Source organism: Tyto alba, unplaced genomic scaffold, assembly GCF_018691265.1.
Source record: "Tyto alba isolate M040663 unplaced genomic scaffold, T.alba_DEE_v4.0 Super-Scaffold_2, whole genome shotgun sequence".
Taxonomy (NCBI): Eukaryota; Metazoa; Chordata; class Aves; order Strigiformes; family Tytonidae; genus Tyto; species Tyto alba.
In genome coordinates, this window is record NW_024881282.1 from 2,432,783 (window position 1) to 2,458,889 (window position 26,107).

Consider the following 26,107-nt stretch of genomic DNA (forward strand, 5'->3'; position numbering starts at 1 on the left):
GACTCATAGCCTAAAAGCCATTCATCAAAAGCAGTGCAGCACCAAAAAGGACAGGGGTGAGCAGAGCTGGAAATAATGGTATAGAAACATTTAGAAATACGTGAAAAATTAAAAGCAGATTTAAAATACCTACGTGATGCGGCCCCGTGTGCTCTTTGCTTTGCGCAGACAGTTATTGCATCGTAATTTTTAAAGCAGTTCTGTTAGTGCTTCTCAGAGCTGGAATGCTGTATATTTTCCTTGGGGAGAACATTAAATGAACACTGGCTTTCCTACTGCTATTGATTGTGGAGATGATATTAAATTAAAATAAAGCAAGAAAACAACTTTTGATTTCTTCTGTGAGGAATCTAATAAATTTTGTTCAATATGTTTTCATCTAATTTTCTTTCCTCCTGCATCACTGCTGTAATAGGGCTCCAAGCCCCAGCAGAACCAGGGTCCCATCCTGTGCAGATCCGTACAGGTAGAAAGCAAAGGAGGTTTTCTTTCTGTCCGTGGCATTGTCATGTCTCCAGGAAGAAGCCCATGAAGATTATCAGCATTCAACTTAAACCAAGTGGTTTTGGCCCACTTGCTGTTTTTTTTTGATTCAAGGTGCAAAGGCAAGACAGACGTGGCAGGGGGGGAGCTGGGTCAGCAGGAGGACCAGGGATTTACAGGAGGTCTCTTGGGAGTATCCAGGGGGAAAATCAGAGCAGGATGCCAGATGCTTTGGTGCTCCACCTCTCCTGAGCTCATCCCTGGCCGTTGGGTCCGGGCTTTGTCTTATACCCCAGGACATGGGGACCGTCATGGGGAGTGCAGCTTTTGATTTCCTGAGAAAGCTTGTTTGTGGTCATTTGAGGGATGAAGAAGAGCCAACAAACATAAATCCTAACAGCTCAAAACCAATAAGGTATAAAACTGTCTCATGTATTTTTAAACCCAGTAGGTTTTGAGCACTGGGTATTTTCAAGCACGCTTCCCCTGGCACAAATTGCCCCAGATTCTGCTACTTTCTTATCTTTCAGTATGTCCAGAAAAGGAGCAAACCACATTAATTTTCCTTCACCTTACTCATCTCTGTTTCGCCTTGAAATAGAAAGGACAAGTTTTCTTGCTGGAGGTCAGCACTTATCAAAGTTTATGAGATCAGAGTGGAAGATAGAGTAGAGCAAGGCTGGCTGCATCTTTTCGCATCCAAAGCTATTAAAACTTCCTTGATAGAAACAGTATTTATCTGAAATTAAATTATTCTAAAAATGGCCATAACTTTCTTTCAGAACAACAAAAGATACCACAGTATGCAAGATGCAATCCTGCCAAGCAGAAGTTAAACCCCAAAAAAAGAAAAAGGCGACCTAAATATACAGTTGTCTCCATCTGCCTGAAATAACCATGAAGTATTTCAATAATTGGATGGATGGAAAAGCTTACCCAAAGCTACAGTTTTCCTGTGGTCTGAAAGTGATCTGATTTATTTCAGGCTTGTTTTTTACATATAAACCTAATGTTGAAAATTTTGGACTGAGCAAAAGGGAAGGGTTTTTTTGATGAATTTGATAATCTGCAAGTGCCGGTGATATCTCAGAGGGCACAGATGAAACATTTGCTGCATGTAGCCACACAGGACTATGTTTGTCATGGTTGTTGACTTAAGGACTATTAGTTAATGACTATTATTAAGGACCACTGCAGCAGTTAATGGGATTCAGGACTTGTTTTGGGGGGATTAACCAGCAATAAAGATCAGAAGAACCTCTTGGTGCCCCAATAGGCTACCATCTAAATCCCATCCCTAGTTGATGAGCAGGGGACTTCCCAACATCATGACACGCACACACAGCCATTGGCTACTAAAGTGCATGCCAAGGAGGTAAAACCTCATGTAGACACGCAGTTGAGGGAATTACAGGGAAAATAAGCATGGTGTGATGAAGAAGTGAGCTGGAGTTGGTTTAACACCCCTAGCCAGATTGGTCAGGAAGCAAAGCAGGATCATCGAAATGGAGCAGGCAACAGGAGAACCCTGGAGCAATGAATATACTGGAAAAGAAATGGTTATCTTCTACTGAAGCAGAGAGTAGGCAGGGATATTTCTGATTTAAGATCTTCATCATTAATGTTCTGCTTGCAATCACTGGATCTGCAAATAACTTTCCGAGGAGCTTCTTGATTGCTAAAAGGCTGTATATATTCCTGAGCACAATGACAACATAGTTTTATGTAGCCTAAAAAAAAAAAAAAAATTCTGTTAAACTGCTGCTTATCCAACATTAACTACAGCAATTTTTAATTAACCTGATTTAGAAGCCAAATATATCGCTGATGAAAGTGAGAGGGTAGAACATAGAGTCATTTATTCCAGTACAGTGGTCATGATTGTTGAATTAGATTTATTCAAATGAACCTCAAAATTTTGCCGCAGTGGTCGGCTGTGTGCCGGGTGCCAGGTTTCGGAAATCTGCATGTCATCGAAGAGCAGTGAGCTTTGGGGCACGGGAGGGAGAGATTGCAATGTGTTTGTCTTGCTGCTCAGAAATCGGGAGGAAAGACCCACACTCGCCTTTATTTAATAAAAAAAAAAAAAAAAAAGATGGGGTGTGAATCGACTGCTAATTACCTCTTTCCAGCCTTTGCTGGCAACCAGCAGACAGCGTCAGTGGAGCTTGGCGTGGAAAGATTCTCCAGGGATCATTTTGTCTGCCATTGGGTTGGCTTTGCTCTGGGACAGTGGCCAACGAGATGCAGAGATAAACCAGGGCAGCAGCCGTGGTGGTGAAGCACAGCAAAGCCAAGCTCTCCGCCAGCAAAGGAAGATTAACATGTCCCATTTGGTCTGTCGGAGGGATTTACGCAGGAGCACGTAAGAGGGGATGGAGTTATTCGAGCATTACCATTTTTAGTTGGGAAGACTTCCAAGAAGTGGAGGTAGGGCGGTAAACAAAAGCAAAACGGAGCAGACCGAGGTGCAGAGGTTGTCGGCTGTGGTCTTCATGGAGGACAAGAACCTCTAATGAAGTAAGAGTTTGGTGCAAGACATCTGCACTGTGTGGGGGTGCACAGAGGGACTTGGGTCTGGAGTGTGCGGTGATTTCCAAGCCCTCGTGTAGCTGACTGCTTAGATGATTTCCCCTGAACTCCCCATGACCGATCCGAGTGAAGATGATGAAAATTGAAGATGTGCTGCAACCTTTTCTAAAGTGCCCATTAAAAACTCATGCGGCTTCAAGGGGTACGAGCTGCCGTGCGTGTTCCTTCCAGGTGGCTTGGCAGGTAATTGGGCCCCTCTCAGGGACGGCAGTTGTGCAGCCATGAGTGAATCTAAGAGCTGGCATGTTTTCATGCAATGTCTCTACCTTCATTTTAGCAAGAAGCTCTGGTTAATGGAAGTGCTGAGCACTGAGAACTGGGGCTGGGTGCTGAGCTCTGCTGTTGGAATGCAAAGTGCTATGAAGATCAAGCTACAATGGCTGCAAACAGCCAAGGAAAACCTTTCAACAACAGCTGTGCTGATGGTTTTTTGTAGCTGAATTCTGCATTCAGTGTGTGTATTTTCTGGGTAGTTTTCTTCAGACCACACTGAACATTCCTCTGTTCTCCGTTCTGGTTATCATCCTCGTTTTCTACAGGAATAAAGATGAAATATTGATGATGTCATGTGTAAGTCTGTAGAGTACATTCATAGTACTTCTTATACCCTGGTCAACTGAGAATACATCTGTGCTTTGCCTCTCAGCTGTGCCGATGGCCTTGTTGCTCACACAGGTTGTTTATTGCTTTCCAGGGATGCTGTCCTCTTCTCTCTCCCTGTTGACAAAAGTGTAATTTCTCTTTTTTTCTCATTGCAGGTTATCCGACGGGCTATCCCACTGCTGCCCCAGCCTACAACCCAAACATGTATCCAACCAGCAGCCCCGGCTACGCCCCAGGTAAAAATCTGTGTATGGAGATGAGATTGGTCATGTTGAAGCATGCAGGAGGATTTACCTTTTGCTGCTCAGTGTACAAAACCCAGCAGTTTCCATGTGCTTGTCAGCAAATACTTTTCAGGAAAGGAGCCTGGTTTAAGTTCTTTGTTTCCTAACTCTACCATGACCTTCACACCCTCCACTGGGAATATTTGTCTATGTTGTAAAGTATTTTTGAGCCATGAATTATATCTTAATACTAATTCCAGGAATTTTGCAATCCTCATTGCTGTGATACCTGTGCACTGATGGCATTTACGATTTTCTGACTACTACATGCTATCTCCCCGAGGTTGCCTTCCCCTTCCTGGTCCTTGTCCTCTCCTCTTTCCATGTCACAGATGCAGAAATGTCAGCAACTGTGTCCTGGTCTGTGTCTGGATCTCCCATGCTGTGTCTTTACTGTCCCCTGCTTTTCCATGGCACTGATGGACTCTGGGTCTGTCCTAGTGTCATCTTCTGTCCATCTCCTGCCCTTCTCACCACCCTAAAATGACTCTTCCAAAGATGCAGCAAGGTATTCCTGGCCAAACTCTGGAACTCTTCTGCCTTAGCCTTGGTGTTCAGGTTGCCTTTGACAGCACCAGCTGCACTTTTCTTCATAAAATCGTGTTTTCCCTTGGCTTTCCCAGTTTGGCCAGTTGTCTTCTACCTCTGCTGATCATGTCCATCGGGACCTATTCGTCATCTGCCTCTTCCAGCTTTCCATGAAAGATTGGCCAGGCTCTGTCCCTTATTCCCTTCTCCAACACTCCCCATCTATCTCTGGAAATACTTACTTGGAGGTACAAGGACTTCATTTTTCAGGGAGGTCTTAATTTTCCACACCAGCCACACGCTCTTTTGCATCCTCCTTTGCAGTTCCTCTGAACTATCCTCCCAGCCAGGCTGATGGATAAACGCATTCATCTTCCATAGCTTAGCCGCTCCCCTGGAGCCCTGTTCTTTCTGCTCTCTCCATCCTTGGCAAATTCTCCTCCATCCTTCCAGAGAGCTGGTACAAAAATAATTTTCCCAGCCCACTGCTTTAATCGTGTCATCCCCCTCTATTCTTCTCTCTTGTTCATATCTAGCACAGGCTACTTGTCTTTACAGAAACAACGCCCATTCCGTTCATTCTTGGTGCCCAGAGCCTTACTGCTCTTTCAGCTCAGCCAGCAATGTCTGTCCTCTTCACCTCTGACCTTTCCAAGCAAGCATCTCCCTTGTTTCTTCTGCTCCTCTCACTGGCAGGAGGCTTCCCCTTATCATGCATAAAGCCATTTCTTGTTTGAATTCCTCCATTGGCCATGTGGGGTTTTTTTTGACAAATTCCCATGACTGCAAGCTCCTTCCGTTGCCTGCTGTTGAGCACCATTTCTCCACACCTCCGTTCTCTCTGGTTTCCACTGTTGTTTCTTGGCCAAACACGTACCCAGCCCATGGCTCTGGTTATGTTGCTCTGTGGATGCAGAGGAACACCTGCAAGGAGGAGGACACACACATCCAGGACCTTCCTGCTTGGCCGGAGAGGCTTGGAGAGGAGAAAACATCAAAGCATGTGGGTGGGATGAATACAAACCCAGTCATGCCCTGTCCATCGCTTTGAGATTGAACACCTCTCCTGCATGAGGTGGGGAGACCGGGGAATTGTTTGTAGCCAAGGGCTGCCAGTGGTAGAAGATTCATGTGGATTAGGACAGAATGTAAATTAATCACAGGAGCTGCTGTCAAATAAATTCCAACAAGGACACTTATTATTCCAGAAGAAGGGGACCTTCCACTGTTTTTAAGTCAGAGAAGTTACTCCAGAGTAGGAGTCATAGAGTAATTCCCACCTTTCCACAAGGAGTTGTCTTCACCACAGCACAGACTAATGAGGTTCCGTGCTTAATGGTGAATATTTGGGTTGCTCTGCTAAATCAATCACTTGCTTTTTTATGCTTTCAAGACCAAACTTGGAAACCTTAATAGAAGTCTTTTTCTTTTTGAAGTTGAAGACTTCTCTTAGGCTCCCACTCAGGAAATAATTTAACTGAAGTCAAACCTATATTTAAGTAATTTAGTGAAACCAGCCCTTTGGAAAGACCAAGCAACCTTGATTTTCTAAAGTGCGATTAAGTTCTCTGCTTTCAGCCAAATTAACTGGGGTACGATAGCCTTTTGGCATGACAAAGAAACCCAAGGGTACCCAAGTAGCTGTTTCAAAGTGTAGAATCATAGAATCATAGAAAGGTTTGAGTTGGAAGGGACCTTCAAAGATCATCTAATTTCAAAACTCCTGCCCCAGGCAGGGACACGTTCCCCCAGCCCAGGGTGCTCCCAGCCCCGTCCAACCTGGCCTTGAACCCTTCCAGGGAGGGGGAAGCCACAGCTGCTCTGGGCACCCTGGGCCAGCGCCTCACCCCCCGCACAGGGAACAATTTCTGCCTTAGATCTCACCTAAATCTCCCTTCTCTCAGTTTAAACCTGTCACCCCTTGTCCTACCCCCACCCCCTGACCCAGAGCCCCTCCCCACCTTTCCTGTCCCCCCCTTTAAGCCCTGGGAGGCCGCTCGAAGGGCTCCCCGGAGCCTTCTCTTCTCCAGGCTGAACCCCCCCAACTCTCTCAGCCCGGCCTCCCAGGGGAGCTGCTCCAGCCCCCCCAGCATCTTCGTGGCCTCCTCTGGCCCCGCTCGAGCAGCTCCGTGTCCTTCTGCTGTTGGGGGCCCCCGAGCTGGCCCCAGCACTGCAGGGGTGTCTCCCCCGAGCAGAGCAGAGGGGGAGAATCCCCTCCCTGGCCCTGCTGCCCCCCCTGCTCTGGCTGCAGCCCAGGGCACGGGTGGCTTCCTGGACTGCGGACATTGCCAGCTCATGTCCTTCTTTTTATCCACCAGTATTCCCCAATCCTTCTCTGCAAGGCTGCTCTCCATTCCTTCATCCCCCAGCCTGTATGGATAAGCAGGGATTGCCCCGACCCACGGGCAGGACCTTGCCCTTGGCCTTGTTGAATTTCATGAGATTCACATGGTCCAACCTCTCCAGCCTGCCCAGGTCCCTCTGGATGGCATCCCTGCCGTCCAGCATGTCACCTCACCACACATCTCGGTGTCATCGGTGAACTTGCTGAGGATGCACTTGATCCCACTCCCCCTGTCACCAACAAAGATGTTAAACAGTGCTTATCCCAACACTGACCCCTGAGGAACACCACTTGTCACCGCTCTCCACTTGGACATGGAGCTGTTGACCACAACTCTTTAAGTGCAACCATCCAGCCAATTCCTCATCCACCAAGTGGTCCACCCATCAAATCCCTGTCTCTCCAATTTAGAGACAGGGATGTTGTGCAGAACAGCATCAAATGCTTCGCAGAAGTCCAGGTAGATGACATCAGTTGCTCTTCCCTTGTCCACCAACGCTGTAACCCTGTCGTTGAAGGCCACCACATTTGTCAGGCACGATTTGCCCTTAGTGAAGCCATGTTGGCTGTCACCAATCACCTCCTGATTTTCCATGTGCTGTAGCATAGTTTCCAGGAGGATCCACTCCATGATCTTGCCAGGCACGTTGGTGAGACCGACTGGCCTGTAGTTCCCTGGGTCTTCCTTCTTTTCCCTTTTTAAAACAGGGGTTATGTTTCCTCTTTTCCAGTCAGCGGGAGCTTCAGCGGACTGCCACGACTTCTCAAAGATGATGGATAGTGGCTTGGCCACTTCATCCACCAGTTCCCTCAGGACCTGCGGATGCATCTCATCATGTCCCATGGACTTGTGCACCTTCAGGTTCCTCAGATGGTCTTGAACCTGATGTTCTCCTACAGGAGGTGGTTCTACATTCTCCCAGTCTTTGCCTTCTGCGACTTGGGCAGTGTGGTTGGAGCCCTTGCCGGTGAAGACTGAGGCAAAAAAGTAATTGAATACCTCAGCCTTCTCCTTATTCTGGGTAACCAGGTCTCCTGTTTCCTTCCAGAGAGGCCCCGCATTTTCCCCAGTCTTCCTTTTACCACCGATGTACCTGTAGATGCTGTTCTTGTTGCCCTTGCTGTCTCTGGCCAGATGTAATTCTATCAGAGCTTTAGCTTTCCTAACCCGATCCCTGACTGCTCAGGCAATTTCTCTTTATTCCTCCCAGATTATCTGTCTTTGCTTCCACTCTCAGTAGGCTTCCTTTTTGTGTTTGAGCTTGTCCAGGAGCTCCTTGTTCATCCATGCAGCCTCCTGACATTCTTACCTGACTTCCTCTTTGTCGCGAAGCATTGCTTCTGAGTTTGGAGGAGGTGATCCTTAAATATCAACCAGTTTTCTTGGGCCCCTCTTCCTTCTGGGGCTTTATCTCTTGCTACTCTGCCAAGCAGATCCTTGAAGAGGCCAAGCTCTGCTCTCCTGAAGTCCAGGGTAGTGAGCTTGCTGTGCACCCTCCTCGCTGCCCTAAGGATCTTGAACTCTACCATTTCATGGTCACTGCAGCCAAGGCTGCCCTTGAGCTTCACAATCCCCACCAGCCCCACCTTGTTGGTGAGAACAAGGTCGAGCATAACACCTCTCCTTGTTGGCTCCTCTGTCACTTGGAAAAGGAAGTTCTCGTCAATGCACTCCAGGAACCTCTTGGGTTGCTTATGCCCAGCTGTGTTGTCCCTCCAGCAGATATCGGGGTGGTTGAAGCCCCTCATGAGAACCAGGGCTTGTGAACGTGAGGCTGCTCCCATCTGTCTGTAGAGGACCTCATCTGCTCGGTCTCTCTGGTCGGGTGGCCTGTATCAGACTCCCACTATAATGTCACCTGTCCCTGCCCTCTCTTTAATCCTGACGCGTACACTCTGCTTCTGTAACTCTTATCTGGAGAGAATTAGGTGAAAGGTAGTATAAGAAAATTAAATCTATTTAATAGCAATCTTGAGATCTTTTTGCCCAGAGCAGCTGTGGCTGCCCCATCATTGGAAGTGTTCAAGTTCAGGTGGGACAGGGCTGGGAGCACCCTGGGCTGGGGGAAGGTGTCCCTGCCCGTGGCAGAGGGATTGGAACTGGATGATCTTTGAAGGTCCTTTCCAACCCAAACCAGTCTGTGCTTAGAACATCATTCATTAGCTGTGTAGTTCTTAGGCTGTAGTGTGTTAGAGTGGTTTTTTTAAGCAATATGGTCAGAAAGGTCAAGTGCAAGAATTGGCAGTGTCTGAACTGTGATTGGGAAAGCATTTCTGAAATCAGGACTGTGCCTTTTTTCATGTTTTTTATGAAAAAGGCCTGAAAAAATCTCTTGCTTGCCCATTTCCAAGCACATATCGGAGATGAAAAATAATGTCTCGCCCTTTGTTTTGACTTCATGGCTTTTCAGTTGGCCGAGATGTTTATTCTGAATGCTTTGCCTCAAAAGAGCTGTGGGATTTTAAAACTTCTGAATAAAGCCGTCTTTTCAGCTAAGTGTTCAGTAGTCATCAGAGTGAAATAGATGCTTGCGTAACGAACACAAAGCTGGACTTTGTGGCAGTCTTGCTAAACCCTTTCTCCTCTGAATTGCCAAGTTTTCAGTCTCCCGGTTGTCGTAAAATCAATGGATCTCCAGGCTCGGGAGCTTTCCAAGGCTGATGAAGCAGGAATGAGGGTTTCATTGCCAGAAGTTTTTGGTGCTGTCTTCTCTGCATCACAGTTTAAATTCACTGTTATTTTGCAAGGTTATTAAATAAAGCCGTTTACTGCGGATGACTCTGTAAGAGATCTGCTGTGTTTTGTTTGGTTTTATGTGCTTCTGATAGGGTCTTTAGCTACATTTCTTCCCACTGAAAATCTTAATGTGTAATATGAAACAAGTTTTGTTCCCCTACATGTGTGCTGGCCACCCTCAAATTCCCCTGAAGGATATAACACTGAAAGAGTGAAATGAAAAGAGCTCCACAGCATAAAAAAACCCCACAAATTTATTAGCAGTTTGTCCTGCCAGAGGCTGGCAACATCCTCCAGGGATGTAAATGCAGCAGTGTTGGCCTGGACAATATAAAATATCTCCTGTCCCCAGCCACTGCCTGTGCCTTGCAGGCAGGAGCTCCACCATGGAGTAGGGAGATGGCCAAGGGGACACCCAAGTGAGAGGGAGCACCAAATCGCTGCAGGATGAGGAATTTTGGGGGGGTCTATTTTGCTTGTTGGTCTCAGACACCATCCTTGGGAGGCTGGAGTTCCTATTAGAAAACAGGTTGAAACAACCCCCAGAAATGCTGCGTTGCTATCCAAACAAAATACTTTCCTTTGCAAAATCTTGATGAAATCTACACATTCCCCTGGAAAGATTTCATTTCAGCTCAGCTTAATTTTCCAAATTAAAAATAAGAAGAAAAAAAAAGAAAAACAACTAGGAAATTTTCAAATATTTTAAACAGCTGCAGCAATTGCCACATTTAGGGAAGATTTTGTTCCCTTTAGCTGTACAGACCTTAGGTCTCCAACCCTTCCAGCCCAGGTCCCTCTGTATTCAGTGGAGAGAAGGAGAGACCTCCCTGAGAGATGTTTAACCCATCTTTGGGGACAGACTCCCCATGGGTGCCTATCTGTCCTACCAGGAGAACTTGAGATGAATCCTGCTTGGGATGTCCTTTATGCTGATGAGGAACAGGAACCCAAGGGAGGTTTGTAGATTCTTTCTCAAGTAACTCTGATACATAGTCAAGATACCCTCAGAGAAGGAGACCTCTAGGATGATGATCTATGGGATTGCTTTCTTGGCATAGGTCAGGATAGTAGGAATAGATTGAGAAATGGGACCAACTGGGAGTAGGACCTGGAGTGAACTGGAGAACAAGCCTCCTTCTCTCGAACAAAGAAGTTGCTTGCACTCACAACGAAGACAAGAAAGAAGTGGATATCCCAACCCAGACTGAAGAAACAATCAAGAAGACCAGAAGAGAACAGGGAAACACGGGGATAACCTTGGAAATTGGAGTTTGCCTAGGCAGGCAGTAGTGAGCCCTTGGGCACCCCTTCTTGAGCTCCGTCATTCCTGCAGTGGCATCTACAGCCTGTGTCCTCCACCCAGCAGAAAGGAGCCCCCACACTCAGCCAGGGCCGGGTTGTCCATCCACCCTGGTCTCTCCTCCCTGAAAACAGCCAGATCAGCCTTCAGAAGTTTCGTCGTGATTGTTCAGTATGGAATAATCCACCCCCAACCTTGTTAGTCAGTGGCTTTTATAAGCACAAAAACACAAAGACTTTGATTTTTCCCTACCTTTGTCCTGGTGGCTGTGGCTGTGGGTGTCCTCTCTTTCATTAAAGATGCTTAACCTCCCCCGTGCTTGGATTCTTGCTATATTTTATCGCTACAATGCTTTGCAGCAAGCAGTTCTGCAGATTAATTCAGGCTTGAGTTACTGATTTTTTTTTTTTTTTTTAAAGCAATGCAAATAATTGTCTGTTGCTTTGCATGATGTGAAAGGGGAAACGAAAGTCCTGGTCAATCTTCTTTGTGCCAGCCAGCCTTTTGTTCACTCCCTTGATGCTCCCTTCTGAAGTGCAATCCTAATCTTTACCGACTTGCTTTCTCTAAAAAAAAACCCTCTGATCATTTTTGTCCCCTCTTGCTAGACCTTTTTGTTACGCAGCTTAACGCACAAACAAGAAAGCCTTCGCAGCCATCTCGACATTTAAATTTCATTTCTCTGTTTATGATTCTTAAAAAATGCTCTTAATAATTTCCATATTAGAAATCTCCTAATGTCCAGAAAGCTGGCAGGTCATTTTGCATTGAGAACAAAAACCTTCCAGTGCATAATGCAACATAGCTAAGCACTAAATTAGCAAGGAAATGGTGAAGATTAAAATTGGTGCTCCTCAACTCAACTCCTCTTGTGCAGAAACCTCCATCCTCCCCATAAACAACCATGCAGCTCTTGAATTCAATGCAATTTAATATCATGGCAGGGTTTTTTCCCCACTGTTTGGAGATTTATCTCACAGGACGCATGGTTCAGAGCCCTCAGCTTGTTCGTGTGCAGCCGGGAGGAAAGACGCTTTCGTGGACTCTGCTATGCTCAGGCCAGCGGCCCAGGAGCCGGGGATGCACAAGCACCAGTTAGTGGAGAAAAAAACTGGTGTGATCCTGTGAGTGAGGGCAGCATCTATCAACGTTATCTTTAGAAGCAGAGCAAAGGCTGCAGAGGCAATCCTGGCTCAGGCCTTTCTTAAATTTAGAGGTTTCTTCCAAGCTATTTGCAACTCCCTGCCAGTTTTTCTTGAATTATTTTTTTTTTTATGATCCCAATTCTGCCACAGGCAAGATGCCACATTAAAAACTCTGGGAAGCAGGCACGGGCTCCGCCGCTCAGGACCTCCCAGCATTGCGCCCACTGTCAGTGGTCACTTCTCTATGGAAAACAGACTTAAAGGAGAAAAATTAAGAATTTCTGAGAGACAGGTAATGTGAAATAAGCTCCATAAAGTATTCCAGCAGTGGGTACATGTGACAGAGCAGACAGTGTCCTCAACTGTGTTAAATGGAATTGAGTTAAAGTAATACTGTGGTTCAGTGGCTGAGTTAAAAACCAGTCGTCTGTATCGGTACGGATAGCGTTTACTCAAATTGAATCAGTTGCTGTCACACAGGAGGCTGGAAATAACCCTGCTGCGGAGAAGAACGTGCTGCTGGGATTCATGCAGTCCATCAAACACACTCAGAATCAGAGGGGATCAGCTTTATTTTTGAAATCTTTGATTCTGAAACAGCAGACTAATTCTAAATGTATTTTAAAGGCATTTTTAGATGTTGAGCCTTTAGCTGCCTCGCTGCAGAAAGAGGTGCTGTGTGTTCCCAGCAGAATTGCTGCTCTTAAAAGCATCCCATCCACTGACGAGGTTCTTCTGTTTCAAGCCTGCTGGGCTGGGAGGGGGGATGGTACCTGCTGACAGAAATCCTTCAGGATCACTAAAAAAGCAATCACATGCCAAAGTTTCATCTGCTTGGCTATCTGATTCTCCATATGTGGGTTAATCAGGCAAGTGTGCCCCTTAATACTACTTGGAATAGAGGTTGAAAAGAGTGGGAAGAGCATCCTTGGCTTGTGACTTCTGAGTTTGTGGGATGAAACTGAAAGTGTGCTGTCAGTCTTGGAAGAAACTGCTTGGTCACCCTCTCTGGTCCACCACAAAGGTGTTTCCTCAGACGAGTTCTCTGTGGTTAGGTGTCTCTTGCCCCAAATCTCATGAGTTTTGCTTGGCTTCCATCTCGTAGCAAGAGATCAACCACCAAATGAAGATGAAGCCTGCCCTCTGCTCCTGCCCTTGGTGCAGTTCACCCCAAGTGAAGAGAAGTGCATTGGTGGTGCATAATTCAAAGTCTAGTTTTCAAATACCTTCTACTTACATGCCAGCCGCTTTAGTCCTTGATGTCCTGCAAACACTCACACTCCAATCCCTGATGCCTCATGCTCTTCTGCTGACCTCATGGTTCCCAAGATCCTGGGATCCACATAGAAAATGAAATGATTTAGTGCCCCAAACTTTGTAATCCCCTCCATCAGAGAATTGTAAGGAGACACAGAGAGGAGCATGGAAGTTTAGAGTCCCCTTGGTCCATGCAGGTCCAGCAGCAATGAGAGAAGGCAAATGGTAACTGGAACCAGTCTTGATTCCTCCCTTTTTCAGTGTCAGGTATCAGGTGAATATTTGCTAATGTTTGAGCACCAAAAAGATGATAAATTCTTCACCTGTTTATTTCAAACCAAGCCTTCCCAAGACATAGATAACAGCCAGCCACTGCATTGCTTGCAAAGCTCAGCCAAAGGAGCCCTGTGTCAAGCAAGGGAATGAATTTCTTTCCATCTCAATTCTTTGAAACAACAAGTTTCTGTCTTGTGTGATTTTCCTGTTGTGTTTTTCTATATTTGCTAGAAGGAGAGACACAAAGCAGGCTACAGGATCACTGCAAAACACCAGCATTGCAAACTGATGCTTGCAATAAGCCTGGTTATTTAGGACAGTGTTATTAAAAAAATTCCTTTCAAGTATGTAAAAATGAGCGCCTAAAATCAGTCTTCTGCAGAGACACGAGGCACACCAATTTAAAAAAAAATAAAATAATGTATGTCTTCATTAAGCCTGGTACATGTTCCCTCCCAGGCATTCTGTCTTCCTGAGATGGTTGTTTTGTTTTAGCTTCTTTCATTAAAGCACGCCTTTTTATTTTCCTGAAAGTAGGGCACACACTTTTCACATGGAGACTGGCTTATGCTTTAACTGCATTTATTAATAATGCAGGGGAGAATAATGCTTTGCATCCATTACTTCAGTGCCCTTACAGAGCAGAATGGATATTTCTAAAATCAGCCTCAGGAATTAGGGGTCTCTGTGGGGATGTTGTGGGACAGGATGGAGGTTCCGATCTCCCATTCCTGCTTCTGAGTCCTCCCCAGAGGAAATGTTGCTCTGCAGAGGGAAAGCATAGGCATCATCTTTCCCCGCATAAGTGCTCTGAAGCATTCTCTACAGGTGCCCAACGACTATTTAGGGACATCAGTGGGTCCCCTAAGGTGGGTGTCTTGGGGTGAATGTCCTGTAGAACCTTGCAAGGCTTTCTAAGAACAAATACTCCCACTGTTTTGAGGCACTCAGGCTTAAAGTAGTGGGACTGCCTGGGTGCAAACTTCCTACGAGGCTCAAGGCTGTATCCATCACAAATAAAGTTGGCAGAGGGAAGCAGGAAATATATATACCCTATATATATTATCATCTGCTTTGTCCTTTCATTGTGATTCTGTACTCCAATTAATTCACAGAATTTTATTCAGGCACATCTGGTTCATATTTTGCTCTTTTCCACTTAAAATATGTCCTGAACATTACCACGTTGGCTAGAGGTCCTCGCAGGGAGAGACCAGTCCCCACACTCAGTTCACACTGCTTGCCCAGTTCCTACCACCAGATTTGCCAGGGATCCAACAGCTAATGAATAAAAACTCTTTATTTTTCAATGAACAGCGTAGGCAAAAGGCTAAACCAAATCCAGAAGACACTGGTAGGAGATAGACTTTAAATGATACTAGATAGTCATGACTGGATTGTAACCTCCATGAATTTTAGCTCTTGCAAAAGACCAGGAGATATTAATGTTTCTAGAAACCTCCTTGGTTCAACTTTTGTGTAGTTTTAAGTGATGGATTCTCTGAGGATCCATGATTTAATGTAAAGAGCATGCATAGCTATGGCAAACTCCCAGTCATCTCAGACCCAATTTACCTTGATTTTTCGGTAGGTCTAATGTGGGGAGGAGAAACTGCAGAGGAAGGATTCATATAACATCTAAATAAATTGTCTCATCAGTCTTGGAGATTAAAATCTTTGTGAAATCCAGAGGCAAAAATGAATCTGATTTTGAATAAAAGCATAAGTGAAAGAGTGCTTTTGTCTCAGTGCTGGGAGTTAGCTCTCTGGTGTGATGTTCAGGAGTGCAGTGTACCATGGAAAATAAAGCAAGGCAGTTTGGAAATCCTTAATAACTTGCAAACCTTTGGGAGGGGGCACAGGCTCGGAGCAGAACGTGATCAGTGCTCGAGTGGAGGATAAATTGTGCTCTGAATCTCTCACTTTGCACAAACCTTCCGGTTTCCTCTTGGAGAAGGTGAGGAGGGAAGAGCACATTTCCACGTCTCCAGTAGTGGAGCACCAGCCAGCCAGATCTTGCACCCTTAAACATCTCCGCACAGCTGATGATTGCCATGCTGTCCAGTAAAGCAGCACTGCTGGGTGCCCTCCGTGCTCTTGTATTTCTGTCTCACATTAGGAGAGCAGTCTCATGAGTTTTTGGTGGACCAACAGACCTGCAGCCGTGCTTCTCCGCTCTCTCTGGTCAGTGGTGTCCAACCACTGGGACCTGTGCTGTGGCTGGTGTGGGCCGTGGCACCAGTGCCGATTCCTCCTCAGCCTCCTCAATCACTTGTCCCCAGCTTCCAGCCCTCTGGTACTCCAGATATAGAGTTTCACCTTCAGAGATGGCTAATTAAGAGTCTGAGCATACACGGAGGGGTTTGAATCATCATTGCTCTTGCCTTTGGGCTGCAGAAAGGTTTACAAGCCCTGACCCAAGTCATGAAGTCTCTTCTGTGGGGCTTAGCACTGAGCCCCTTGAGGGGTAGGAACTTGCTTGGGAGAACGAGTTATGAAGTGGACCTTTTAAACGTCTTCATGTGTGACTGCCTCGGGGCTGATGGGAGGATAAGGAACCCACCACCTCCTCCTGTGGGCCATGGTGTCCATGCCAAAGAGCTCCTCTTTCTGCCCCAAGAGTCTTTGTCCAAGGTTGTCTGGTTCTGCTATCAGAAACAGATCCCTGCCTACAAAGTCACGCCTCCATTATTCCTTTCTGGCCCAGAGGTCCTTTTTTATATTTTCCTCCAGAAGTCTCTCTGAGTTGGCATATCTGACGCAAAATCCCTTTACTGCATCTTTGGGGAAATCCTACCTGTCAGTAATGCCACCAGCATAGGGAGAAGGTGACAAGGGGGACATACCCTGACCTCCAACCTTCTAGAGATCTTGGGAATTCGGTAATTTGGTGGAGAGAGAGCATGTCAACAGTCTGCCTTCTGTGTTCAGAAAAAAATACCTTTAAAGAAGCCATAAATTGAGGGTTTTCTTTGATTTCAGCAGCAGTAACATTTTACCTCCTTTACCCTCCACAACTTCACAGCAAGGTCTAATCATGAAGTGGATTGCTGAGGATTGATCAACCATCACTTGGTTTTCTTTCCTTAGTAGCTGTGTGTGTGAAATACGTACTGTGGTACATGGAATACCTGGAGCTTGTATTTTTTTTTATAATGACAGCTAAAGGACCTTGTTAAGCTGGTGAGCAGCAAGCTGTGATAACTGGCTGAGGCTTTCAAAAGATCTATGCGCTCTGTTGGGAGGTGGTGGGACTTAAACCAAGGATGGTGGGGGCCACCATTTGAGATTAGTCTGGAACAAAAAGTTAGGGCAGATCCAAAGTTTCAGAGGGAAAAAAAAATGAAAAACAGAAAAAGACTTGCTAAGCCTTTCCCTGAGGCACCGACTTTGGGAAGGAGCCTGGTTGTAGATGTGCTTCAGAAAGCCTTTGGTGTGATGGTGGGCCTTCTGCGGTGAGCACTGGGAATGTGTTTGGATATAGGATAAAGGTATAGCCAGTGCTGGTTCATCACACAGAGGTGCATTATGGTTTAGTATAAGACCTTCTCCTCTTTCAGAAAATTTAGGACCCACAAAATGACTGAATTGTTGGTCACTTCTCAAATCCCACAAGATATGGCTTTTGAGAGTCTTCTGGATTATCTTACTTGGCTTCATAAATACTTCTCAGCAAACTGGGATACAGGGCAACCTGCCCAAAGCTTCTGCTGACTGTCCTTTGCAGAATTTCTGAGGACTCTTCAACGCTGTGATGGGATGGTCACAGCGACCAGTACCTTGTCCGCTGGTGGTACCTGCCATGCAAGCATCTCAAAGGGTTTTACTGTGAATAAAATGCCTTGCACATCAGACTCAGCCTATTTTCTAGCTGGTAAACACAAGGCCAAGGACAGGCGTTACTGGTTCCTGTGTACAGAGGTAACCAGAGGTATCTGGGGAGGGATGGTGGCTCTGCTTGCCACGTTCCGCAGGTGTAGATCTTCCTGCAGGTCACTTAGCTCAGGAAACCAGTCATTTGGGGTAGGTAACTGGTAACTGGTTGACTCCCTCCGTGGGGAGCAAGTGGGGCGAGAGGAACCACAGGGTGAAATTCTTACAGATCGTTGTCCTTAAAAGGTTGGGGGGAAGGGAAGAGAGCAGCAAAGTGATTCAACTGTGACATAAATGTGGGAAGTTGTATCTTCATTGCTGTGTGACACCTCTTCTTTGTCTCCACTCAAGCTACACTTCTGATGAAGCAAGCCTGGCCACAGACCTCCTCCTCCTGTGCCACGGAGGGCACCTTCCATCTCCCGGTGGACACCGGGACCGAGAACAGAACTTATCAGGCTTCTTCTGCAGCATTCAGTAAATAAACCTTTTCTTCTGGGGTTTTACTTGATTGTTTTGTGCCCGTTTGCCTCCCCTCCTGTGGGTTATTTGGGGATGGGGTTATTCGAGATCAGCCTGTTTGCAACAGATGGGATCACTCATGTCTGTGCAGGTGTCCGTGTGTCCTTCCCAAGGTGCTGAGCCCTGACACAAGTGAGATGCTGCAGGTCCTGGGGGTGCTCGCTGGCACCCTGTAGCAGATACATCACCTCCTGCCACCAGAGCTGCCTGGTGGGAGCGTTGCACTGCTGCTCCAGTTCCCTTCTGGGATGAAATTTTGCAGAGCTCTTGGGTTTTTTTCTGAAAACGAGGTAGCCTCCCTGCTCCTTCCTGTTTGCATGTGTTGAAACCATGAAGGAGCATAAGAAGGAGAGCACCAACCCTTCTAGTGCTCCCTCAGAGGAGGAAGCCAAGTGAAGAAGGGTGAAGGCCTCTCTTCCAGCTGAGCATTCGGTCCCCAGGAGCATGCTGAGGTTGTTTGCAGCTGTATATCTGCAGTGGTGATGCTCTGTGGTTGAGCAGAACGGTATGTGTAGAAAAACCAAAGGGAGGTTATTTCCTATACCCTTAAAAGTGAAAGAGAGAATTCCAAATTAAAGGATGATTTTCATGGAACCCCAGTGAAATTCCTACCTTTTAACTCAAAGTGGCTGAGCAGAGACAGGGAGAGGAGATGCTGCTTATGGATGGCAGTCAAACAGGCTTTTCCAGGTGGAGCCTTGTAATCTCATCCCCTAAGAGGCCACATAGTGTCTCCAGGAGGGGTGTTAAGATCCCTGATAAGGCTCCTGGTGCTTCCCCTGGTATGTGGGGTGTCCTCTGGCCTCTGCCCCACTGCTCTTTGCCTGCTCTTGCCCTCATGTTGCCTGCTAAAGCCGGGCCATGGCCAGCGTGGGGCATGCTGCAAGCACGAGATGGGACTGCTCCTAGGTTCAAAATACAAAATTAACTTTCCAAACACCCTGGGACCTGGCGAAGCTCCCAGCTGTATTGGAAATAATAAATATAAAGTATTTAAACTGACTCTCTGCGGGCCATGTCTGCTGTGCCCATGCACACACATGGGTTGAAGCGTTCCTCACTGTCTCTCTTCTCCAGCCTCCCTTTTTATGCTAAATAAAATCGCTTACAGAATGAGGTGAGAGGAAGAAATATTCTTTCTTTTTTTGATGAAAAGAATTATTACAAATAAACCTATTAAAAGCCTGTGGGAGACTTTCTCTTTGGAAAGGGACATCCCTACCATGCTTTGGGGTAGGGGCTGTACGCCTGACATGGTGCATGTACTTTGCGTCGCACCTCATTTCACGCCAGACCAGATTTGACCAAGTTGTACGTGTTTGGAAAAATCTCAGCTTGTAAGTACCAGAAGCCTAGTTATTATTTGGCAAAATTCCCTTGGATGTGATTTCTCCTCATTGCATCTGCGGCTGCTGCAGGTGAGAGTCCTTCCTCAGAATCAGAGAGGGCAAGAACAGGTACCAGAGTAGGAAAAGGTTTGGGGGCAAAATTTGGCTGTGACCACCCAGTGTGGGTGATAAAGGAGATTAATAATGCAGTCACTGATTAGACCCATGCAGGCTGGCCTCGTTTCCAGAGAACTGTCTTGAGCACATTTAATTTGGGAATTAAATTTAAGAGATAAAGCCTTGAGGTTTGATTTGCAGAGGTGCTTCAGGCTTATAGCTGCGGTTGGCTTCACCAGGGTCTGCTGGGAGATGCCATCGCAAGCACAGGCTGTGCAAAATCAGAAGCATTTCAGGTTGGGCATCCCAAATTGGTTCTGTCCTTTGGCTCGATCTCACCTAGCCCAGGTTTTGTTCTTGGGAGAACAGCCTTCCCCTGGCAGGAGATGGGTGAGAGCTTACTCGTGAGCATCAGCAAGGTGTCAGCTCTGGATGGAGGAAAGCCAAGGAGAAGCTTGGGAGATGAATCCTTTTGTTCCCAGAGTGAAGAGTGCCCACCAGTACAGACTGGAGCCGCACACTGAACAGGGATAAATATGAATAAATATGTAATAATTGCTCAGTACCTCCCCACATCTGCACCAGTAAGACAGAAAAGGTGCTGAGGGCTCCCCTGGGCTGTGAACCTGTGGTGAAAGACCATGGCAAGACATGAATGAACTTAAAGGCTGGATAAGGGCTGCCCAGGTGCCCTCATCCTGGCCTTGCCTCCGGTGTGGGGACATGCCTTTGCCTTTTGGCTTTTTGTCCTTTAATGATGGGGTTTTCGAAGCTTGGCTTTGCCTGAGGTATTTTGTTTTGTTGCTTAGATGCTCCTGTTGAGATCAGGGCAGGGTGGGAGGGTCATAGACACAAGGTGGCTACACAGTAGTGAGCAATGCTATAGATTTTATGGTCATTTCTGCCCCAAAGCCTCCTGTTTGCTTATGTCTGGCTGTGTGACAATGTGCCAGTGAGGACGTTGGCAGAGGCAATGCAAACCTGCCAGGCAGCTGCCTGCGCTGGTGTCCACACCATGGCATCATCCCCTGTGATGTCCCCATGCTCGCCACTCCGAAGCTGTTCCTCCAGCCCCCTAGGTGCAGGGAAGGCAGATGGACAATAAAGCCGGAAAAAAGGCTGGAGAAGGGTGAGCCGAGCTGGAGGGTGGTGGCACAAGCAGGACCAGACACCCGGAACCAGTCAGACTAAACTGGACCATGGCACCACGTAGAACTCTCTCAGCCTGGCCCCCCAGGGGAGCTGCTCCAGCCCCCCCAGCATCTTCGTGGCCTCCTCTGGGCCCGCTCGAGCAGCTCCGTGTCCTTCTGCTGTTGGGGGCCCCCGAGCTGGCCCCAGCACTGCAGGGGGGTCTCCCCAGAGCAGAGCAGAGGGGGAGAATCCCCTCCCTGGCCCTGCTGCCCCCCCTGCTCTGGCTGCAGCCCAGGGCACGGGTGGGTTCTGGGCTGCGAGCACACGGTGCTGGCTCACAGGCAGTTTTCCCCCCACCAACCCCCCCAAGTCCCTCTCCTTGGGGCTGCTCTGCATCCCCTCCTCGCCCAGCCTGGATTTGTGCTGGGGATTGCCCCGACCCACGGGCAGGACGTTGCCCTTGGCCTTGTTGAACTTCATGAGGTTCACACAGACCCACCTCTCCAGCCTGCCCAGGTCCCTCTGGATGTGACCCCTTCCCTCCAGCGTGTCACCACACTGCACAGCTCAGTGTCATTTGCAAACCTGCTGAGCATGCACTCGATCCCACCATCTATGTCACTGATGCAGATACTAAACTGTCTTGGTCCCAGTACCAGCCCTTGAGGGACACCACTCATTACTGGTTTCCACTTGGACATTGAAATGCGGACGGTAACTCTGGACGTAGTCATCCAGCCAATTCCTTATCCATCTAAGGAATCATGCTTGTGGTGAACCCTTCATGTCAAAACAAGAGGATATGGTGATACAGAATTTATCACAGAACTTTTCCCCCACCCCACCCACCTTTGTGCTATCAGAAAAATTTATCTGTGCAATTCAGGGCACTTCTGTGTTGCACGATCAGTAAGGTTGAGATTTCTAGAGTGGCACGAGGGATTTAATCTGCAATTTTAATAGAAGCTGGAGCTCAAAGGCTCACTATTGCTTTTAAAATCCCAGCCTGCAGAAGCACAGACCATGCCAACCTCTAATCCTAATAAGGTGTTAGACAGTCATAATTAGGCTTTAAAATTAGCTGTCAGACACACTTTTCTGAGAGGAGCCTCCTTCATCTTGTGTCATTTAAACTTGATTACGCATCATTTTTGCCCACAAATTGTTCTATTTTTTCCCAGTTTATAAACATGGAAGATTACATCTGCCTGGACTATTTGTTTAATACTTTTTTTAATATGGTAGCTAAATTGTCCATGATTCAGCAATTGGGAAACTGCAGCAAGCATTAGCATTCAAGGTGGTGAAACCAGACAGCCTTGAGCTGGTCCACATCTCCAGACGCCCATCAGAAGTGAAGCGTGATGCCGAGAACTGTCAGCCTCCGGGGTCTTTGTTTGGAAAAATGAGTTCAGAATAGAAAAAAAATCCATAGGATTGAAAAACAGGAACTTAGTTCGTCTGTAGGTGACGTTGTTGGATTCCTGGAGGACCTCAGGGTGGAGGAGTCTCCACTTTGCTGCTATGGTGAACCTGCATCTCCTCCTGGTGCATCCATCTCTCTTTTAAAGATAGATGCTGTCCTGCTAATGTAAGTCAGAAAAAGGGTCACAGCTATTCCAGTGTTTAATTAACACATTTTTTTACCAATCTGCAGTAATCAGGAGGCGGTGAGATACTGTTTGGGAGTTCCTAGAAAGCATCTTGTTATCTTCATGCTGTTTCAGTGCTTGGTGGATAATATGAGATATTAGCAGACTTGAAATCCTAGCCTTCGTTAACTGCTGTGCTGAACACTTGTTGAGTAAATTAGTTCATTATATTTGAGTGTTCAGACGTTTTATTGCTAGGCTGAGCCTTGACTTCTCCTCTCCATCCTACACAGTCTTCAGGGCCCATTTGTTCTAAGGATGATTTCACCCAGCCCTCCTGCAAGAGCTGGCTTTCAGCCATCCCAGCCCAAGTGCTTTATCTTGCTCATGTGAGTGGATTTTTTACCATTTCCATTTTTTTAACCATTCATCAACCTGTGACCAACACCTCGATGCCTTCACAGCACATTGATGCAGTCCAGGCCATCCCATGGCAGCAGCTCAGCTTTTACTCTACCCTAAAAAAAACAACCTTAAAGCACAACTATAAGTAGTATCGGGGAATTTTCCTCAATGTAGCGCTTCAGTAATAATGTTTCAGAGGCAACTTCATGGACCCTTCCTTGGAAATGCCTCTAAGGGTTGAGAATTCAGGTGCCGCGTGTCCTTGGTGCAGGGACGTCCCATCTTCGGGGCAGGTCCCATCTCCTTTAGATGCTGTACTTGCCATGAGGTCCTCTCTGCCAGGTAACAACAATTGGATTATACAGTGTTATCATGGACCTGCTTAAAGCCACCCCTTTCTTTTTGGAGAGCAAAATTGGTGGAGGGTATAGGGATCAATCCCATATTCGTCACAAGTCAACAGATAGGATGGTACCTTGAAAGGAAGCAGAAGAGTGGAGATCCTTACGGGATGTCCTCACCTCAGGGGAAGACTTTAAAAAAAAAAAAAAAGACAAATATAACCAGACTTCTATTAGAGGATCTTGAACTGTTACCACTGGCTCTTCAAGGAAAATACAATTTTATAATCACCACATAGCTCAGAACTTAATGCAAATATCAGCAAAAATCTAAAGTGACACCCACAGCCAGCAGGTCAGCTGGTATCATGTTATCCTTTAGGTTATTTTTTGTTAGGTTAGGGTTATTTTAGGGGAAAAATTTCCATGTTGTGGAAAGGATCCTTCATTTTAGTTTGTTCCCCATATACTCAGCATCGCTTAAATGCTGCAAAGTAATTCAAGGTTTGTTCAGACCTTTGATAAAGTTTAAATCTGGGACTTGTATGCTCCAGCTAAACAGACTGATGGGATGATGGGGAAGACTGGGGGATGCTGAAGTCCATTTTGCTTTCCTTACATCCAAACAGAAGAAAGACAAAAACTGCAATCTGCCATATCAGGATCATGAATATTGCAAGCGGCGTTTCCCCGGCTGCCGGTGCCTGCACAACCACTGCCCTCCCAAGCCCCCGCTGCTCCTCCCGGCTCGGCAGCAGCCTCCCGTGCCTGTTTACTGAGGAGAGCAAATGGCTTTTTTTAATGGCAGTGAAGCAGATTTGCTGCTTTTGTTGCTAATGCAATTAGCCTGTGGGGAGCGGGACGGGTGTAAAGGTGCTTGAGCATCACTTGGGGTTGCCTTTCCCACCTGCAAGGTGAGCTGATGGTCACAGCCCTCCTTTGCAGGAGAGAAAACTCCTCAGCACTATCCACTTTGGTGAAATACTTCAAGGCATCCATAATTTTTACCTTAATATTAAAGTTTGGATGGTCAGTGTTGCTGCTTTTCTGGTCATTGCTTGGAGATATAGGCAGAGGAGAGCAACACTGTGCCATGAAATTAGATCCTCCAGCAATTTAATTCTGCTTTTGCCCATCACGCCCCAAGCAAAAAAGGTGAAAGGACAAAAATCTGAGAGAAGGAAAAACATTATTCTCCTCTAGTAGATGTATAAAGACAGGTAAGTAGATGTGGCTGCTGTCTGAGGTGATTGAAATGTTGGTTAAATCCCATCAAGTCATGCCTTGACCGTTGGGAATACTCATCAGCTCTATGGGCTGGTGAAGGCTGGGTGGGACGAGCCACGGCCGGGCTGGGTGGAGGGTGCAGCCCCGGCTGCTGTGATTGATTAGCCGGGGGCTGGATGTGGAGGTCTTGGCTTGGTGGGTTTCATGAAACGTCCATAGATGCTGGTGCATCTCGGTACGTCTCCTCCGTGCTGAGTGATGCCCAGCGAGCAGCCGGTGCCTCATGAACTTCAGCTCGGGTTGCTCGTGTGCCGGGTGGACCAGCTCTGCAGCTGCAAATCCTCACCCTAACTTGAACTACTCTTGTCGTTACCAGGGTACACTGCGGGGACTCCCTACAAGGTCCCACCGACCCAGAGTAACAACGCACCTCCTCCCTACTCGCCGTCTCCGAATCCGTACCAAACCGCTATGTACCCCATCAGAAGTGCCTATCCACAGCAGAACCTGTACACCCAGGTAGGTGCCTCACTCAACGGCGTGCAAATACAGCCCGAGGTTCCTGCAGGGCTTCGTCCTTGACTGTCAGAGCTGAACACCCGTGTCCTGGTGGGATGGAGGGCCTTATGGTGGGTTTTCAGGATGCTGGGGTCTCTCCTGGATGAGACATTCTCTCGGGTGGTTGTTGGTGTGCAGCAGAGTCAACACAGTGGTATCTCTGTGACTCGGCCAGGTTGGGAATTGGGTCCTTTCCCCCAAAATCACATGCCTGACTGCCAGGGCTTGCTGGCTCCAGAATGGTCCCTGCACCCACCTCTCCCCACCTTCCCCAGCTCTCAATGCAGCTCTTCCCCAGGGCCACAGATGAGGCTGGGTCACCACACGGTCCACTTGCTGGAGGCTGGTGGCATCTCACTTGACTTCCATCGCCCTCCTGCCACCTCCCATGGAAAAGCCTCTGTGTCACCTTCGCCGGCACAAGCTACTTCAGGCATGACCCAGATTCATGTCCTCATGGAGGAGCTCCTCCCTGAGTGCCTGGATGGGTTTCTAGTACCACCTTCTCTGCTCCTGCATTGCCACCACCTCCAGCTATGTGTTGGGGCCAAGATCCTCCATGGGGACGCAATTTAGGGCAGATGCCCTCCAAAATTCACTTTGACACCTCTTCCCACTGAAGATCACGAGCTCCTCGGAGCAATCTGGCCCTATGGCTTCTTTAGATTTCCCCTCCTCTTTAAAATCAAACAACCAACTTCTCCAGCAGCTTCAACCTCTTGGAGTGGTTTCTCCATGCCTTGCTGAGACTGGAGCATCTCTTCTTGCCAATTTTGTCTGCCATCACCTCTCCTTCCATTAACTGAGCGTTGCACAAACCACTGGGGACCGAGCCCAATTCTACCCGCTGGTTCCTCTCCAATCCTAGCCACAGCAGGAGGTTGGCATCTGCTAGCAGTGTCCACCAGCAAGCCTGAGATGGAGCAGGGCTTGCAGATGCTCTTTCCTCATCTCTGCTTCCCAGGAACCAGCAAATTAGAGTTTTGACAGCCTGGAAGGGAACAACGAGAAGATGCTTTGGTGGATCCTTTCAGCACATTGTGCTTGCAGCACTCACCGCCTGGGACATTCCTTCTTCTCAGTCACCTTTTCTTCATGGGGCCTAATTTACCTTAACACGTCCTTCTTGCTGCCCAATGAAATGCCTTTCAGCATCTGCAATTTGTCCTATCAACCTTTGTAGCGCCTGAAAGAAAGAAGTAATTTAATAGTTCACCTGCATCTCCTCCCTTTAATCCAGACCTTCAGAGGTTCTCTAATGGCTTTCACCATCACACAATAAAATCTCCCTTTGTTGTGTCAAACCCTCTAGTCTTCCCGACCATCCCTGGTTTGCAGGTACTGGTGGTGTCCCTGCCTGTCCCAGGGACGGCAGTTCTCTCCCTTGTGCTGCTCATGTTTCAGGCCCTTCATTATTTTGGAGGTGGAGCTTTCCCCATTGGCTTCTTTCTTTTATTCCCA

At 47.2% G+C, this 26,107-nt stretch overlaps 1 protein-coding gene across 2 annotated transcripts in view; it reads left to right on the top strand.

The window, feature by feature from the left end:
• The window catches only part of FAM168A (family with sequence similarity 168 member A), a 213,921-nt gene that overhangs the window by 178,492 nt on the left and 9,322 nt on the right, over positions 1-26,107 (top strand). For both annotated transcript variants that reach the window (XM_032991165.2, XM_042792369.1), the window contains 3 exons: positions 3,834-3,914; positions 17,777-17,902; positions 24,465-24,607. In XM_032991165.2, coding sequence (XP_032847056.1) covers positions 3,834-3,914; positions 17,777-17,902; positions 24,465-24,607 — 350 coding nt within the window. The remainder of the gene's footprint in view (positions 1-3,833; positions 3,915-17,776; positions 17,903-24,464; positions 24,608-26,107) is intronic.